The following is a 16,463-nucleotide window of genomic DNA, read 5'->3' on the forward strand; positions in this document are numbered from 1 at the left end:
AAGCCCGGGCAGAAATGGCTGCATGGGAAGCCTGGTCTGAGGGGGAGGACCAACAGATACCCCAGCTACTGGCAGTGATCAACAGCGCTGAGAACAGCAGCGATCCTCTCCGCCAGGGCTCCGAGGGCGGCAGGTCCCAGGGTGGTGGGAGCAGGACGGGCACCAGGCCGCAGGGCAGGGCTTTGCCTGCTCCTCCCTGTGAGGGAGAGGTTGTCAGCAGAAAGGGAGGGATAAAAGCAGCAGCCAGACGTGGGCTGGCAGCGCCGAGTCGCCTGGTTCCCAGGTCCTGTTGCAGGGCCCTTTCAAGAGGTCCTCTGGGAAACAGCACCTGTGTGTCCAGTCCTGTTTGATGAGAGCGTCTTCTCCTTGCAGCGATTCAACAGCCAACATGCTTGGACTCCCCGTCCTCCAGCCCAGCCCAGGAGCAAGGAGGTCAGGAAGAGGTGGAGGAAGGCTGAGAACCCTGCCCCAGCAGAGGAGTTGGGAGCAGCAGCCAAGCTGGAGAGACTCCAGCCTGAGTAAGTGTGTGCCGGCTCCGTTCCCGTCCTGGGGCACTCGAGTAGCTCTTGAGTGATGTCAGGACATGTCCAGGAGCCCGGTCCCTGAGTCCTGGGCTTGCCTCTGACACCCTTTGATTCCTCCTAAAGCGGGCATGACCTTGGTTACCGCCAAGGCCTAAAACTCATCACAGGTTGGAAGGGTGGGTGCACGTGGCACCGCATGGCTGCAGGGTCTGGATGAGGGGAGAGGCAGAAGGGGTGTCTGACAGAGGCTGAGGGATCCCTTTCTGCTGTGGAGGCACTCCCACCTTCCTGCCCTCTGCCCACCTCCCTGCCCTCTGCCCAGCCCAGCCCAGCTTCTCATGCTGGGCTGGCCCCAGGGCAGTGTCCGGAGCAGGCTGCTGCAGGGCTCTGGGCACTGCCACCACAGCCCCAGTCCCTCTGAAGGGCACGGCAGCTCCTGGGGGCACAGAGGGCTCAGCCCCACAGATGGGACATCCGAGGCACAAGCCAGCCCCTGGGAGGCCTGCAGCCCCTCCGTGCCATCCCTGGGGGTCTTCAGGCAGCTCCTCCTGCCCCAGGGCCAGGGCAGCCGGGCCTGAGCTGCTGCAGCCGGAAAGGGTTTGCTGGTCCCATTCCTTCCTCATCAGCTGAGATCAGGTCTCAGACAAAGAAGAGGCTGTAGCTGCATTTAGTTTGCTTAAATATGCTGAGAGCCTGGGGATAGCTGCTGCCGAGAGGCAAAACCCCTCTCTCAGCAGAAGGGATGAGGAACAAAGCCTTCATCCTGTTAGCCTGATCTCACAGTGATACCCAGGCACAAAGCTGCCAGGCTGGCACCATGACTGTGGCAGGGTGCCGCCCCGGCCAGCAACAAGCAGCATTTCAGGAGCATCCAGCCCTATTGCTTCTTGTGCAAGTGACTGGCCGCCTTCCCGAGCCTGTCGGGCTTCTCGTGCATTCGACACCGCAAAGAAAAGGGAAGACAAGGCGGTGAGGCACAGGGAGCGAGCAAAGGCAGGGGCGGGCAGGGGCGCCCCGGGCACACGGGCCGGGTCCCCCCCTCAGGCCCCGAGACGCCCCCAGCCCGCCCACGACCCCTAAGATGGCGGCGCCCGCCCTGCCTGGTCAGGCGGTCGCACGGTTGCCATGGCAGCGAGCCCCAGGCAGCCGGCAGGGGGTGGGGCTCCCTTTGCCTGGCGGCTCTGGCAGCCAATCGGCGCCCGGCAACCGGTGCTGCTTCTTTCCTCTGCTCTCACTTCCGCGCTCTCCTCCTGGGCCTTGTGTTGGGTTGGGCCCGATTGCTCCTGGAGCTTGGGCACAGTGCTGCTGGGTGGCAGTCCTGTGACTGCAGGCGGGGACGAGCAAGGGATAAGTCTTTGCCACAGCATTTGCATCACGTGAAGGGAAGCTGCTCGGGATAGCACCTGAGGGCTTGGGTCTTCTTGCGCAGTTGCTGTCAAACACACTCACCAGAAAACAGACTCTAAATAGGGACCTTGTTTTGCTTGTTTCTACACGGGCTCAGGGTGATAAGGGACGTTTTTAGCCTAGAGCAGAGGAGGGTCTGAAGGGATCTCACCAATGCCTATAAATACGAGAAGAAGGTGGTTTTTTTCGTATTTGTTTTTCCCCTTATATTTGTTGGTTTATTTCTTTGTCTTCTTTCTTATGAAGTTGTTACCCATCTGAACCCCCGAGTTCTCACACTTTTACCTTTTTCAATTCTCTCATTCATCCTGCTGTGAGGGGAGAGGGGAAAAAATGGCTGTGCGGTGCTTAGGTGCCTGGCAGGTTATACAGCATCAGTCCCTGTGTGTCTTCCCTTCCTCGTGCATGCTGTCTCCCACTGAATCCCACAGGAGCTGCAGAGTCATCTTTTGCCTGTGGACATCTTAATTCGGTACTGTCCCTGTGGGTGACTCCAGCTTGACTGATCTCTCCCTTTGTGAGGCTCCAGTCACTGCCTACCCTGGGCAAATGCTGTTCCCAGTTGAACCGGTTTGTGTGTGCTCAGCTGTATCCGTGTGTGCACGTTTGTGTGTGTGTACAAGACGGTGTGTTTATGTACACACATGGGCGTATTTGCTTGCTAGCGCAAGAGTGTTGGGTATTCTGGGGCAAATTCTCCTGGTTGCTGATGCAACAAGAAGCTGGGCTGGATCTTAGGGCTGAGGGACCTTTCTTGATGGCCTGAGGGGATGGTATATGGAGCATCAGGATGTTCTCAGTAGGCTCTCTTTTCCCATGGGGCTTGCAGAGGCTTCCAGCCATGCAGAGATCCAAGGATGTTGCAAGGATCCAAGGGCTTGCTCTTTCTGTGATCACAGCTTCACTCCAGTCCTTCAGGTGTACGTGAGCTGAGAAGCCTCGTCCGGTGGTGACTTTTGAGGTAAGGGCCAACAGATAGCTTGGGGGAAACTGTCTCAAGGATGCGTGCTGGCCCTAGGAACTGCAGGACAGAAGCAAACAGACACAGCTGCACAGGGTGAGAAGTAGACCCAGCTGGGTTGGGATCACTGCTGCCAAACCCTCTCACTGGGTTCCATGGTTGTGGCAGCTTCAGGCAGCTCCCCGTTAATTTCCTGGACGATGTCCTCTGCCCTGACGGTTGTGGGACAGTCACGGCTGTGTACCTCAGTGACTGTTCACCATTTCTGCTGTCATCAGACACCAACAGCTTACTCCTAAATCCTACCCTCGGTCTCTCACAGCTCACAAAATGAGCTTTTTCTTTGCCTTATCCGTGGAGCAACAGGCTTTTCGGGGAGCAGCTGCTCAGCCCTGGTCTTGGCACCAGCTTTGAAAGAAGAACCAAGTCTTCAAGAAGAGCACTGGGGAGATGCAATTTTATTAGGCAGACGCTATCACAGAGTTTACTCTGGCCTGCTGTTATACACATATTATAAAGCCTCGAGAGTAAACAGAACAGTTTCATTCCGCAGTAGGTGGCCGAAGAATAAAGAAACATATTTCTAAGAAATTAGTAAATGCAAATGATACTGAGGATAAAAACTTCAATAATGATAAACAAGGAGCAGGCCTGCAAGGGAAGTCATTTGTGTAGATCATTTAAATTTATCACTAATCAGAAATATCCATGCAATCACTTTCCTAACAGCACTCTTAAGCTCCTTGTTTCTCATGCTGTAGATGAGGGGGTTCAATGCCGGTGGCACAACTGAGTACAGAACTGCCACCACCAGGTCCAGAGATGGTGAGATGGAGGGGGACTTCAGGTAGGCAAATATGGTCATGCTGAGAAACAGGGAGGCCACGGCCAGGTGAGGGAGGCACGTGGAAAAGGCTTTGAGCTGTCCCTGCTCAGAGGGCATCCTCAGTACAGCCCTGAAAATCTGCACATAGGACAGCACGATGAAAACGAAACAGCCAGACGCTAAACAGAATCCAACCATAATTATCCAAACTTCCCTGAGGTAGGAGTTTGAGCAGGAGAGCTTGAGGATCTTTGGAACTTCACAGAAGAACTGGTCCACAGCATTGCCTTGGCAAAGTGTCAGAGAAAATGCATTAGCAGTGTGCAGCACAGCATGGAGAAAGCCACTGCCCCAGGCAGCTGCTGCCATCTGGGCACAAGCTCTGCTGCCCAGGAGGCTCCCGTAGTGCAGGGGCTTGCAGATGGCAACGTAGCGGTCGTAGGACATGACAGTGAGAAGATAACACTCTGCTGAAAACAAAAAGAAAAAGAAAAAGACCTGGGCAGCACATCCTGTGTAGGAAATGGCCCTGGTGTCCCAGAGGGAATTGACCACGGCTTTGGGGAGAGTGGTGGAGATGCAGCCCAGGTCGAGGAGGGCGAGGTCGAGGAGGAAGAAGTACATGGGGGTGTGGAGGCGGTGGTCGCAGGCTGCGGCGGTGAGGATGAGGCCGTTGCCCAGGAGGGCAGCCAGGTAGATGGCCAGGAAGAGCGCGAAGTGCAGGAGCTGCAGCTCCCGCGTGTCTGCGAATGGCAGGAGGAGGAACTCGCTGATGGAGCTGCTGTTGGACATCTGATGCCTGTTGGGTATGGAGATCTGTACATGTAGTAAAAGGCAATGAAAAGTTAGGACAGGTTTCTCTGAGTGAACCCTATGCCATTCCTTGTAGACCTCCCCCTGCCATACTCCAATGCTTTTTGTTTCTCTGCTGGAATCTTTCATTTAGCTCCATGACATGAGCTTCATTTTTAAGGTTCAGTGTGCGATGAGGAGCAGGGGCCTCTGCTGCTGGTCTCGCGAGGGAATCAGTCCTGACCCAGTGCAGGGAGTACACAGGAACATAGCAGGAGGGCAAGGTTTTATTTTCAGATTTTGTCAGATGAAATGAATGCCCAGCCTATCTGGGCAATATGTTTCAGTACCTCGCCTCCCTCTGAGTGAAGAATTTCCTCCTAATCTCTAATCTAAATCTCCCCGCTTTTAGTTTAAAAACATTCCCCTGATCCTGTCATGATTTGATTGATCAAAAAAATAGCTCTCCATATTTTTAGAAGACCCCTTTAAATGCGGAAAAGCTGCAGTGAGGTCACCCTGCTCAGCCCCAGCTCTCTCAGCCTTTCTTCGAAGGAGAGGTGCTCCAGCATGCTGATCATCTTCATGTCAGCATGTTAACATCTGCATTCCGCTGCTACATAATGTAGTTGGCAGAAAGGAGTTTTAGGGGCAATGTTTTATACACATTCTCTTCCCCCTCTTCATGCCCACACAGTGTTCTCTGAAGTCAGAAATCCTGAGCATTTCTGCTGCACTCACAGGGAATGGTTGTGAGACCTGAGAGGCAAAGGGATTCCCTGTGGCTCAGAGCAGAGTGAGGGAGCTGGCTGGACTTGTCCCCAGCTGCCTGAGCTTTTGTAGATGGAGGGCAATCACATTTATGTTACCCTGAAAAGAAGCCAGATGCTGCTGAGACCAGATGAATCCACTGCCAATCTGTCAATGCCCAGCCTTTCTCAAGGGACCTGAACAAGGTCTCAGCACCACACCTCTAGTCAAGGACTAGAGGGGACCCCAGGGTCCCGAGGGGGCCTCGGTACTCCGTATCCGAGTACATTCTGGAAGAGCTGAAGCGGAGTAAGGTGGGCTGGTGTCCTGGGCCCTGCAGAGCAATCCCTGCTCGAGCACCATGGCAGTGCTCTGAGACTGCCCGGGGTGCCCGGAGCAGCTTCTTGGCCAGCTGGGAGAGAAACCAAGGCCAGATGTGCTCTGCCTCTCAGGTGTTTGGCACACCCTAGGGCTTCACTCTTCCCTGCGGCCTGAGTGGGGAGGGCGAGCAGAGAGATGGGGGAATATCCTGGCTCCGTGCCTAGGACAGTTGCTGGCAGTCAGTCCCAGGCCTAATCCGTGTGCTGGAAACCTCCGGGCGCTTCTCTAGCCAAGGGATGTTGGCAAATCCTGTGAGGGGGGTGACGAAAGAAACAGAGGATGCGGCTCTTTTGCAAAGCTTTCCAAAGTGCCCCACCTTGCCCCATTGTCCCTGAGGAGCGGGCAGGGCACAGAGCAGTGTCCCCCTGCTCTGACAGTCATCCCTTTTCCCGTCTCTCAAGAACTCCCTCCTCGGCCTTTCTGTCTTTTCTGTGTGCAGGGCGTTTGGGTTGCGGGACTCGGGACCTTTGGTGTTGTCCGAGAGCAGTTCCATGGCAAAGAAGAGCTGCTCTTGATTCGAAGACCTTTCTTCCAGCTGGACATCGATGAGTTGTGGCTGGAGGAGATCTACTGTCCCACTGAGATCCTCCCTGGTGAGAAGGCAGCAGCCCCCCTCTTCCTGCCCCATGTCCGCAACGGTTTGTTCTCCCTGCTCTTTGGAAAGGCCTGGGAGAAGTAGAGGATTGTCTCCGACGGTCAGGGTACAGCTTGAGTTCCCCCAAAAGAAACTGTGCCCCAGGAGCAGTTCGTCTGAGCGACCCTTTCTCTGGGAACTTGTTCTGAATGTTGCAAGCAACTTGGGCTTGCTGTGGCAGTGAGGATGTTGCTTCTCCTTGCAGATGGTGTCAAGATCGAGCCGCTGAACTGCGTGCAGCTATCGCGAGCCACCTCCTTCCCACTGCACGTGGTGAAGAACTGTGTGCAAGAGACCATCCTCTTGTACTGCTTCCTCCTGAGGAGCAAGGAGCACGTCCCCTTTGCCTTCAGGGACATTGGTGTTCTGACGTGCGAAGATGGTTTCCCGTGCATGAAGTTTTATCTGGACTGTGTCAAACGTCTGGAGAGCACTGCGGGCCTTGTTGCACTGCTCCACAGTGTAAGTTGGTGAGGTTTTGAGGGCTACTTCAATTTCTTTGGGAATCCTAGTGAAGGGTGAGGAATCCGACCGCTGTTGGCCAGCTGACGCAGCTTGCGAGCTTGGACTGGAGACTGAATTCCCCTGGGCTCATGCAGCCTCCTCCTGGTGTCTGTTTGCAGTGTGCTCCCCCCGTGTCCGGGCAGCTCCCCCGGGACGAAGAAGGCAGACAGGCAGGAAACAGCTCCTCGAGCCAAGTCCACCACTGTTATAAATGACTGAGTCCCAAATAGGATTACAATCAAAGTTTACAATTTATTAAACGAATAGAGGCGAGCAAACAGCGCTGGGTGCGCCGGGAGTCTCTGCTCCACCAGTACGCACACCTGTTACGTAAGGCGGCTGGTTTTTATGCTCCTAGGCTAATACATATTCATTACTACTTCTAGAAGAGGCAGGGTTATTATAATTGGTTTCCCGAATCCAAAGTCCTCCCAGGTGCGCCTGCTTATCAGTCTCTGTTAGTCTCTTGGGGGCCGCTCAGACGGGGAGGCTCATATTCTTCCTCCTTATCTAGTGGTCTCTTGGCCGGCTGTCAGAAGTTACTGCACGTCCGTGCAGAGTCAGCAGGTTTTCTCTGAAGAAATCCCTTTGTTCTCTTATCACCTAAACCCAGGCCTCAATGTTAACCCTTCAAATCCCTTAGTGGCACGAATTGCTGGACCATTCCTTACAACCACCACTGCGCTCCCTGCTCCTGAAGCCTCCAGGAGAGCGCTGCAGGTACCTGCTCTGCCTTGCTGCAATGACCGTGCTGTTTGGGCCTGTGCAAAAGCCTCTTTGTGTGGAGCGATCCCGAGCAGGTCCCTTGGGATGCGTTCATTTCCACGTTTGTTACCTCCTTCATCTCTTCCTCAGGAGACAGAAGGTGGCGTCCCGCACACCTTCCCTGCCTCTTACTGCCTCCCGTGTTGCCATGAGCCACTTCATTTTGACCAGGGGCCATGGAAAAGGAACAAGGCCTTTCTGGGTCATTGATGGCAGAGGGCTTTGGTCACCGCGGGCTGTTCAGCTGTGTTTGTCACGAGTTGAGGAGCCTGGCCTAGCTTCAGGGCCCCTCATCCTGGAGGGTCGAAGCACTGCTGACAGACCGGCTGAGGCGAGGGGGCAGGAGTGCGGGTTAGGCCTGAGGGACAGCTGAGACCAATCCTGTCTGCTGTTGTGTTTTTGTTTTGTTTTTTTTTCCTCCAGGAGGTCTGGAACCTGTCTTCACAGTGGGACCAAACAGACAGCTCATGGCCCACGTACCGAAAGCTACAAGAGCAAGCCCGGGCAGAAATGGCTGCATGGGAAGCCTGGTCTGAGGGGGAGGACCAACAGATACCCCAGCTACTGGCAGTGATCAACAGCGCTGAGAACAGCAGCGATCCTCTCCGCCAGGGCTCCGAGGGCGGCAGGTCCCAGGGTGGTGGGAGCAGGACGGGCACCAGGCCGCAGGGCAGGGCTTTGCCTGCTCCTCCCTGTGAGGGAGAGGTTGTCAGCAGAAAGGGAGGGATAAAAGCAGCAGCCAGACGTGGGCTGGCAGCGCCGAGTCGCCTGGTTCCCAGGTCCTGTTGCAGGGCCCTTTCAAGAGGTCCTCTGGGAAACAGCACCTGTGTGTCCAGTCCTGTTTGATGAGAGCGTCTTCTCCTTGCAGCGATTCAACAGCCAACATGCTTGGACTCCCCGTCCTCCAGCCCAGCCCAGGAGCAAGGAGGTCAGGAAGAGGTGGAGGAAGGCTGAGAACCCTGCCCCAGCAGAGGAGTTGGGAGCAGCAGCCAAGCTGGAGAGACTCCAGCCTGAGTAAGTGTGTGCCGGCTCCGTTCCCGTCCTGGGGCACTCGAGTAGCTCTTGAGTGATGTCAGGACATGTCCAGGAGCCCGGTCCCTGAGTCCTGGGCTTGCCTCTGACACCCTTTGATTCCTCCTAAAGCGGGCATGACCTTGGTTACCGCCAAGGCCTAAAACTCATCACAGGTTGGAAGGGTGGGTGCACGTGGCACCGCATGGCTGCAGGGTCTGGATGAGGGGAGAGGCAGAAGGGGTGTCTGACAGAGGCTGAGGGATCCCTTTCTGCTGTGGAGGCACTCCCACCTTCCTGCCCTCTGCCCACCTCCCTGCCCTCTGCCCAGCCCAGCCCAGCTTCTCATGCTGGGCTGGCCCCAGGGCAGTGTCCGGAGCAGGCTGCTGCAGGGCTCTGGGCACTGCCACCACAGCCCCAGTCCCTCTGAAGGGCACGGCAGCTCCTGGGGGCACAGAGGGCTCAGCCCCACAGATGGGACATCCGAGGCACAAGCCAGCCCCTGGGAGGCCTGCAGCCCCTCCGTGCCATCCCTGGGGGTCTTCAGGCAGCTCCTCCTGCCCCAGGGCCAGGGCAGCCGGGCCTGAGCTGCTGCAGCCGGAAAGGGTTTGCTGGTCCCATTCCTTCCTCATCAGCTGAGATCAGGTCTCAGACAAAGAAGAGGCTGTAGCTGCATTTAGTTTGCTTAAATATGCTGAGAGCCTGGGGATAGCTGCTGCCGAGAGGCAAAACCCCTCTCTCAGCAGAAGGGATGAGGAACAAAGCCTTCATCCTGTTAGCCTGATCTCACAGTGATACCCAGGCACAAAGCTGCCAGGCTGGCACCATGACTGTGGCAGGGTGCCGCCCCGGCCAGCAACAAGCAGCATTTCAGGAGCATCCAGCCCTATTGCTTCTTGTGCAAGTGACTGGCCGCCTTCCCGAGCCTGTCGGGCTTCTCGTGCATTCGACACCGCAAAGAAAAGGGAAGACAAGGCGGTGAGGCACAGGGAGCGAGCAAAGGCAGGGGCGGGCAGGGGCGCCCCGGGCACACGGGCCGGGTCCCCCCCTCAGGCCCCGAGACGCCCCCAGCCCGCCCACGACCCCTAAGATGGCGGCGCCCGCCCTGCCTGGTCAGGCGGTCGCACGGTTGCCATGGCAGCGAGCCCCAGGCAGCCGGCAGGGGGTGGGGCTCCCTTTGCCTGGCGGCTCTGGCAGCCAATCGGCGCCCGGCAACCGGTGCTGCTTCTTTCCTCTGCTCTCACTTCCGCGCTCTCCTCCTGGGCCTTGTGTTGGGTTGGGCCCGATTGCTCCTGGAGCTTGGGCACAGTGCTGCTGGGTGGCAGTCCTGTGACTGCAGGCGGGGACGAGCAAGGGATAAGTCTTTGCCACAGCATTTGCATCACGTGAAGGGAAGCTGCTCGGGATAGCACCTGAGGGCTTGGGTCTTCTTGCGCAGTTGCTGTCAAACACACTCACCAGAAAACAGACTCTAAATAGGGACCTTGTTTTGCTTGTTTCTACACGGGCTCAGGGTGATAAGGGACGTTTTTAGCCTAGAGCAGAGGAGGGTCTGAAGGGATCTCACCAATGCCTATAAATACGAGAAGAAGGTGGTTTTTCTCATATTTGTTTTTCCCCTTATATTTGTTGGTTTATTTCTTTGTCTTCTTTCTTATGAAGTTGTTACCCATCTGAACCCCCGAGTTCTCACACTTTTACCTTTTTCAATTCTCTCATTCATCCTGCTGTGAGGGGAGAGGGGAAAAAATGGCTGTGCGGTGCTTAGGTGCCTGGCAGGTTATACAGCATCAGTCCCTGTGTGTCTTCCCTTCCTCGTGCATGCTGTCTCCCACTGAATCCCACAGGAGCTGCAGAGTCATCTTTTGCCTGTGGACATCTTAATTCGGTACTGTCCCTGTGGGTGACTCCAGCTTGACTGATCTCTCCCTTTGTGAGGCTCCAGTCACTGCCTACCCTGGGCAAATGCTGTTCCCAGTTGAACCGGTTTGTGTGTGCTCAGCTGTATCCGTGTGTGCACGTTTGTGTGTGTGTACAAGACGGTGTGTTTATGTACACACATGGGCGTATTTGCTTGCTAGCGCAAGAGTGTTGGGTATTCTGGGGCAATTTCTCCTGGTTGCTGATGCAACAAGAAGCTGGGCTGGATCTTAGGGCTGAGGGACCTTTCTTGATGGCCTGAGGGGATGGTATATGGAGCATCAGGATGTTCTCAGTAGGCTCTCTTTTCCCATGGGGCTTGCAGAGGCTTCCAGCCATGCAGAGATCCAAGGATGTTGCAAGGATCCAAGGGCTTGCTCTTTCTGTGATCACAGCTTCACTCCAGTCCTTCAGGTGTACGTGAGCTGAGAAGCCTCGTCCGGTGGTGACTTTTGAGGTAAGGGCCAACAGATAGCTTGGGGGAAACTGTCTCAAGGATGCGTGCTGGCCCTAGGAACTGCAGGACAGAAGCAAACAGACACAGCTGCACAGGGTGAGAAGTAGACCCAGCTGGGTTGGGATCACTGCTGCCAAACCCTCTCACTGGGTTCCATGGTTGTGGCAGCTTCAGGCAGCTCCCCGTTAATTTCCTGGACGATGTCCTCTGCCCTGACGGTTGTGGGACAGTCACGGCTGTGTACCTCAGTGACTGTTCACCATTTCTGCTGTCATCAGACACCAACAGCTTACTCCTAAATCCTACCCTCGGTCTCTCACAGCTCACAAAATGAGCTTTTTCTTTGCCTTATCCGTGGAGCAACAGGCTTTTCGGGGAGCAGCTGCTCAGCCCTGGTCTTGGCACCAGCTTTGAAAGAAGAACCAAGTCTTCAAGAAGAGCACTGGGGAGATGCAATTTTATTAGGCAGACGCTATCACAGAGTTTACTCTGGCCTGCTGTTATACACATATTATAAAGCCTCGAGAGTAAACAGAACAGTTTCATTCCGCAGTAGGTGGCCGAAGAATAAAGAAACATATTTCTAAGAAATTAGTAAATGCAAATGATACTGAGGATAAAAACTTCAATAATGATAAACAAGGAGCAGGCCTGCAAGGGAAGTCATTTGTGTAGATCATTTAAATTTATCACTAATCAGAAATATCCATGCAATCACTTTCCTAACAGCACTCTTAAGCTCCTTGTTTCTCATGCTGTAGATGAGGGGGTTCAATGCCGGTGGCACAACTGAGTACAGAACTGCCACCACCAGGTCCAGAGATGGTGAGATGGAGGGGGACTTCAGGTAGGCAAATATGGTCATGCTGAGAAACAGGGAGGCCACGGCCAGGTGAGGGAGGCACGTGGAAAAGGCTTTGAGCTGTCCCTGCTCAGAGGGCATCCTCAGTACAGCCCTGAAAATCTGCACATAGGACAGCACGATGAAAACGAAACAGCCAGACGCTAAACAGAATCCAACCATAATTATCCAAACTTCCCTGAGGTAGGAGTTTGAGCAGGAGAGCTTGAGGATCTTTGGAACTTCACAGAAGAACTGGTCCACAGCATTGCCTTGGCAAAGTGTCAGAGAAAATGCATTAGCAGTGTGCAGCACAGCATGGAGAAAGCCACTGCCCCAGGCAGCTGCTGCCATCTGGGCACAAGCTCTGCTGCCCAGGAGGCTCCCGTAGTGCAGGGGCTTGCAGATGGCAACGTAGCGGTCGTAGGACATGACAGTGAGAAGATAACACTCTGCTGAAAACAAAAAGAAAAAGAAAAAGACCTGGGCAGCACATCCTGTGTAGGAAATGGCCCTGGTGTCCCAGAGGGAATTGACCACGGCTTTGGGGAGAGTGGTGGAGATGCAGCCCAGGTCGAGGAGGGCGAGGTCGAGGAGGAAGAAGTACATGGGGGTGTGGAGGCGGTGGTCGCAGGCTGCGGCGGTGAGGATGAGGCCGTTGCCCAGGAGGGCAGCCAGGTAGATGGCCAGGAAGAGCGCGAAGTGCAGGAGCTGCAGCTCCCGCGTGTCTGCGAATGGCAGGAGGAGGAACTCGCTGATGGAGCTGCTGTTGGACATCTGATGCCTGTTGGGTATGGAGATCTGTACATGTAGTAAAAGGCAATGAAAAGTTAGGACAGGTTTCTCTGAGTGAACCCTATGCCATTCCTTGTAGACCTCCCCCTGCCATACTCCAATGCTTTTTGTTTCTCTGCTGGAATCTTTCATTTAGCTCCATGACATGAGCTTCATTTTTAAGGTTCAGTGTGCGATGAGGAGCAGGGGCCTCTGCTGCTGGTCTCGCGAGGGAATCAGTCCTGACCCAGTGCAGGGAGTACACAGGAACATAGCAGGAGGGCAAGGTTTTATTTTCAGATTTTGTCAGATGAAATGAATGCCCAGCCTATCTGGGCAATATGTTTCAGTACCTCGCCTCCCTCTGAGTGAAGAATTTCCTCCTAATCTCTAATCTAAATCTCCCCGCTTTTAGTTTAAAAACATTCCCCTGATCCTGTCATGATTTGATTGATCAAAAAAATAGCTCTCCATATTTTTAGAAGACCCCTTTAAATGCGGAAAAGCTGCAGTGAGGTCACCCTGCTCAGCCCCAGCTCTCTCAGCCTTTCTTCGAAGGAGAGGTGCTCCAGCATGCTGATCATCTTCATGTCAGCATGTTAACATCTGCATTCCGCTGCTACATAATGTAGTTGGCAGAAAGGAGTTTTAGGGGCAATGTTTTATACACATTCTCTTCCCCCTCTTCATGCCCACACAGTGTTCTCTGAAGTCAGAAATCCTGAGCATTTCTGCTGCACTCACAGGGAATGGTTGTGAGACCTGAGAGGCAAAGGGATTCCCTGTGGCTCAGAGCAGAGTGAGGGAGCTGGCTGGACTTGTCCCCAGCTGCCTGAGCTTTTGTAGATGGAGGGCAATCACATTTATGTTACCCTGAAAAGAAGCCAGATGCTGCTGAGACCAGATGAATCCACTGCCAATCTGTCAATGCCCAGCCTTTCTCAAGGGACCTGAACAAGGTCTCAGCACCACACCTCTAGTCAAGGACTAGAGGGGACCCCAGGGTCCCGAGGGGGCCTCGGTACTCCGTATCCGAGTACATTCTGGAAGAGCTGAAGCGGAGTAAGGTGGGCTGGTGTCCTGGGCCCTGCAGAGCAATCCCTGCTCGAGCACCATGGCAGTGCTCTGAGACTGCCCGGGGTGCCCGGAGCAGCTTCTTGGCCAGCTGGGAGAGAAACCAAGGCCAGATGTGCTCTGCCTCTCAGGTGTTTGGCACACCCTAGGGCTTCACTCTTCCCTGCGGCCTGAGTGGGGAGGGCGAGCAGAGAGATGGGGGAATATCCTGGCTCCGTGCCTAGGACAGTTGCTGGCAGTCAGTCCCAGGCCTAATCCGTGTGCTGGAAACCTCCGGGCGCTTCTCTAGCCAAGGGATGTTGGCAAATCCTGTGAGGGGGGTGACGAAAGAAACAGAGGATGCGGCTCTTTTGCAAAGCTTTCCAAAGTGCCCCACCTTGCCCCATTGTCCCTGAGGAGCGGGCAGGGCACAGAGCAGTGTCCCCCTGCTCTGACAGTCATCCCTTTTCCCGTCTCTCAAGAACTCCCTCCTCGGCCTTTCTGTCTTTTCTGTGTGCAGGGCGTTTGGGTTGCGGGACTCGGGACCTTTGGTGTTGTCCGAGAGCAGTTCCATGGCAAAGAAGAGCTGCTCTTGATTCAAAGACCTTTCTTCCAGCTGGACATCGATGAGTTGTGGCTGGAGGAGATCTACTGTCCCACTGAGATCCTCCCTGGTGAGAAGGCAGCAGCCCCCCTCTTCCTGCCCCATGTCCGCAACGGTTTGTTCTCCCTGCTCTTTGGAAAGGCCTGGGAGAAGTAGAGGATTGTCTCCGACGGTCAGGGTACAGCTTGAGTTCCCCCAAAAGAAACTGTGCCCCAGGAGCAGTTCGTCTGAGCGACCCTTTCTCTGGGAACTTGTTCTGAATGTTGCAAGCAACTTGGGCTTGCTGTGGCAGTGAGGATGTTGCTTCTCCTTGCAGATGGTGTCAAGATCGAGCCGCTGAACTGCGTGCAGCTATCGCGAGCCACCTCCTTCCCACTGCACGTGGTGAAGAACTGTGTGCAAGAGACCATCCTCTTGTACTGCTTCCTCCTGAGGAGCAAGGAGCACGTCCCCTTTGCCTTCAGGGACATTGGTGTTCTGACGTGCGAAGATGGTTTCCCGTGCATGAAGTTTTATCTGGACTGTGTCAAACGTCTGGAGAGCACTGCGGGCCTTGTTGCACTGCTCCACAGTGTAAGTTGGTGAGGTTTTGAGGGCTACTTCAATTTCTTTGGGAATCCTAGTGAAGGGTGAGGAATCCGACCGCTGTTGGCCAGCCCGGACATGGCAGGCCAGTCAAATGCCCTTCCCCTCGCTTGCCCCCTTAGCTGCTTTCTCCGTTAACAAAGAGAGTTTCTTCTGAGCATCTGGGCGCTTGCCCCTGCAAAAAGCCTGGCAGTGTTACTGTACAGCCTCCATATTCTGCCATGCAGCTCCTCCAGAGCAGAACAAAGGTTCATGGAAGAGGCTTTGGAGGAGGGCTTTGGAGAGAAGGCTTTCTTTTGGCTTGGGAGACAGGTTTGCTTCCTGTCAATGAGAGCCGTGAGAAAACCGCCTCAGAAACCCTCCAGCAGGTCTGTGTCTCTTTGCAGAGAATGTGGCCGGCACATCTGACCGCCTTCAGTGGCGAGACCACCGCTCGTGGGATCCAGATGTTCCCAAGGTGAGTGCATTTCCTCCGCAGCCCTTGGCTGACCCAGCGGGAGGCTTCCTGGGAAAGTTTCTTTCAGGCATTTTTTTCAAACGCTATCCCAAACGTTGTGGCAGGCACAAGAGAGTGCTGAGGTAGGGAGATGGCATGACTGCCCTCCTTACCTGACGGCTTTCTCTGATGCTACTGGCTCCGCAGCGATAACCTGTTTTCCACCCATGAGCGCACCGTGTTTCAGGGCCACAGAGGAGAAGCTGAAGTAAAGCCCGGGTGGGCCATAATGGTGTCTCTCGGCTCCTGTCCTTGCGCAAGACACTGCTCCTCTCCTTCTTCCACCAAAAAGGGCCTGGATGCGGGCATCCCGAGCCTTCCTGAAGGCAGGTGGTGCCACAGCTTCGCGTTTGGCTCTCTCTGTCTCTGCTGAAGTGAACACAGCCAGTCCAATACGCCCGCTCGTTGTGGAACTGCCGTCTGCTGCAGAGGCTGACGCAGCTTGCGAGCTTGGACTGGAGACTGAATTCCCCTGGGCTCATGCAGCCTCCTCCTGGTGTCTGTTTGCAGTGTGCTCCCCCCGTGTCCGGGCAGCTCCCCCGGGACGAAGAAGGCAGACAGGCAGGAAACAGCTCCTCGAGCCAAGTCCACCACTGTTATAAATGACTGAGTCCCAAATAGGATTACAATCAAAGTTTACAATTTATTAAACGAATAGAGGCGAGCAAACAGCGCTGGGTGCGCCGGGAGTCTCTGCTCCACCAGGACGCACACCTGTTACGTAAGGCGGCTGGTTTTTATGCTCCTAGGCTAATACATATTCATTACTACTTCTAGAAGAGGCAGGGTTATTATAATTGGTTTCCCGAATCCAAAGTCCTCCCAGGTGCGCCTGCTTATCAGTCTCTGTTAGTCTCTTGGGGGCCGCTCAGACGGGGAGGCTCATATTCTTCCTCCTTATCTAGTGGTCTCTTGGCCGGCTGTCAGAAGTTACTGCACGTCCGTGCAGAGTCAGCAGGTTTTCTCTGAAGAAATCCCTTTGTTCTCTTATCACCTAAACCCAGGCCTCAATGTTAACCCTTCAAATCCCTTAGTGGCACGAATTGCTGGACCATTCCTTACAACCACCACTGCGCTCCCTGCTCCTGAAGCCTCCAGGAGAGCGCTGCAGGTACCTGCTCTGCCTTGCTGCAATGACCGTGCTGTTTGGGCCTGTGCAAAAGCCTCTTTGTGTGGAG

General features: G+C 54.8%; 2 protein-coding genes across 2 annotated transcripts; both read right to left on the reverse strand.

Annotated features, from left to right (window-relative positions):
* Positions 1-3,568: 3,568 nt before the first annotated feature.
* LOC310890868 (olfactory receptor 14C36-like) lies at positions 3,569-4,510 on the reverse strand (the record flags this gene model as incomplete). The annotated part of the gene is made up of 1 exon (XM_083853179.1): positions 3,569-4,510. The coding sequence occupies one exon, from the start codon at positions 4,508-4,510 to the stop codon at positions 3,569-3,571; it is 942 nt and encodes a 313-aa protein (XP_083709305.1).
* Positions 4,511-11,608: 7,098 nt separating this feature from the next.
* Positions 11,609-12,550, reverse strand: LOC310890869 (olfactory receptor 14C36-like; the record flags this gene model as incomplete). The annotated part of the gene is made up of 1 exon (XM_083853180.1): positions 11,609-12,550. The coding sequence occupies one exon, from the start codon at positions 12,548-12,550 to the stop codon at positions 11,609-11,611; it is 942 nt and encodes a 313-aa protein (XP_083709306.1).
* Between the last annotated feature and the right edge of the window lie 3,913 nt (positions 12,551-16,463).

Source organism: Anser anser (genome assembly GCF_964211835.1).
Source record: "Anser anser genome assembly, contig: HAP1_SCAFFOLD_124, whole genome shotgun sequence".
NCBI classification, from domain to species: Eukaryota; Metazoa; Chordata; class Aves; order Anseriformes; family Anatidae; genus Anser; species Anser anser.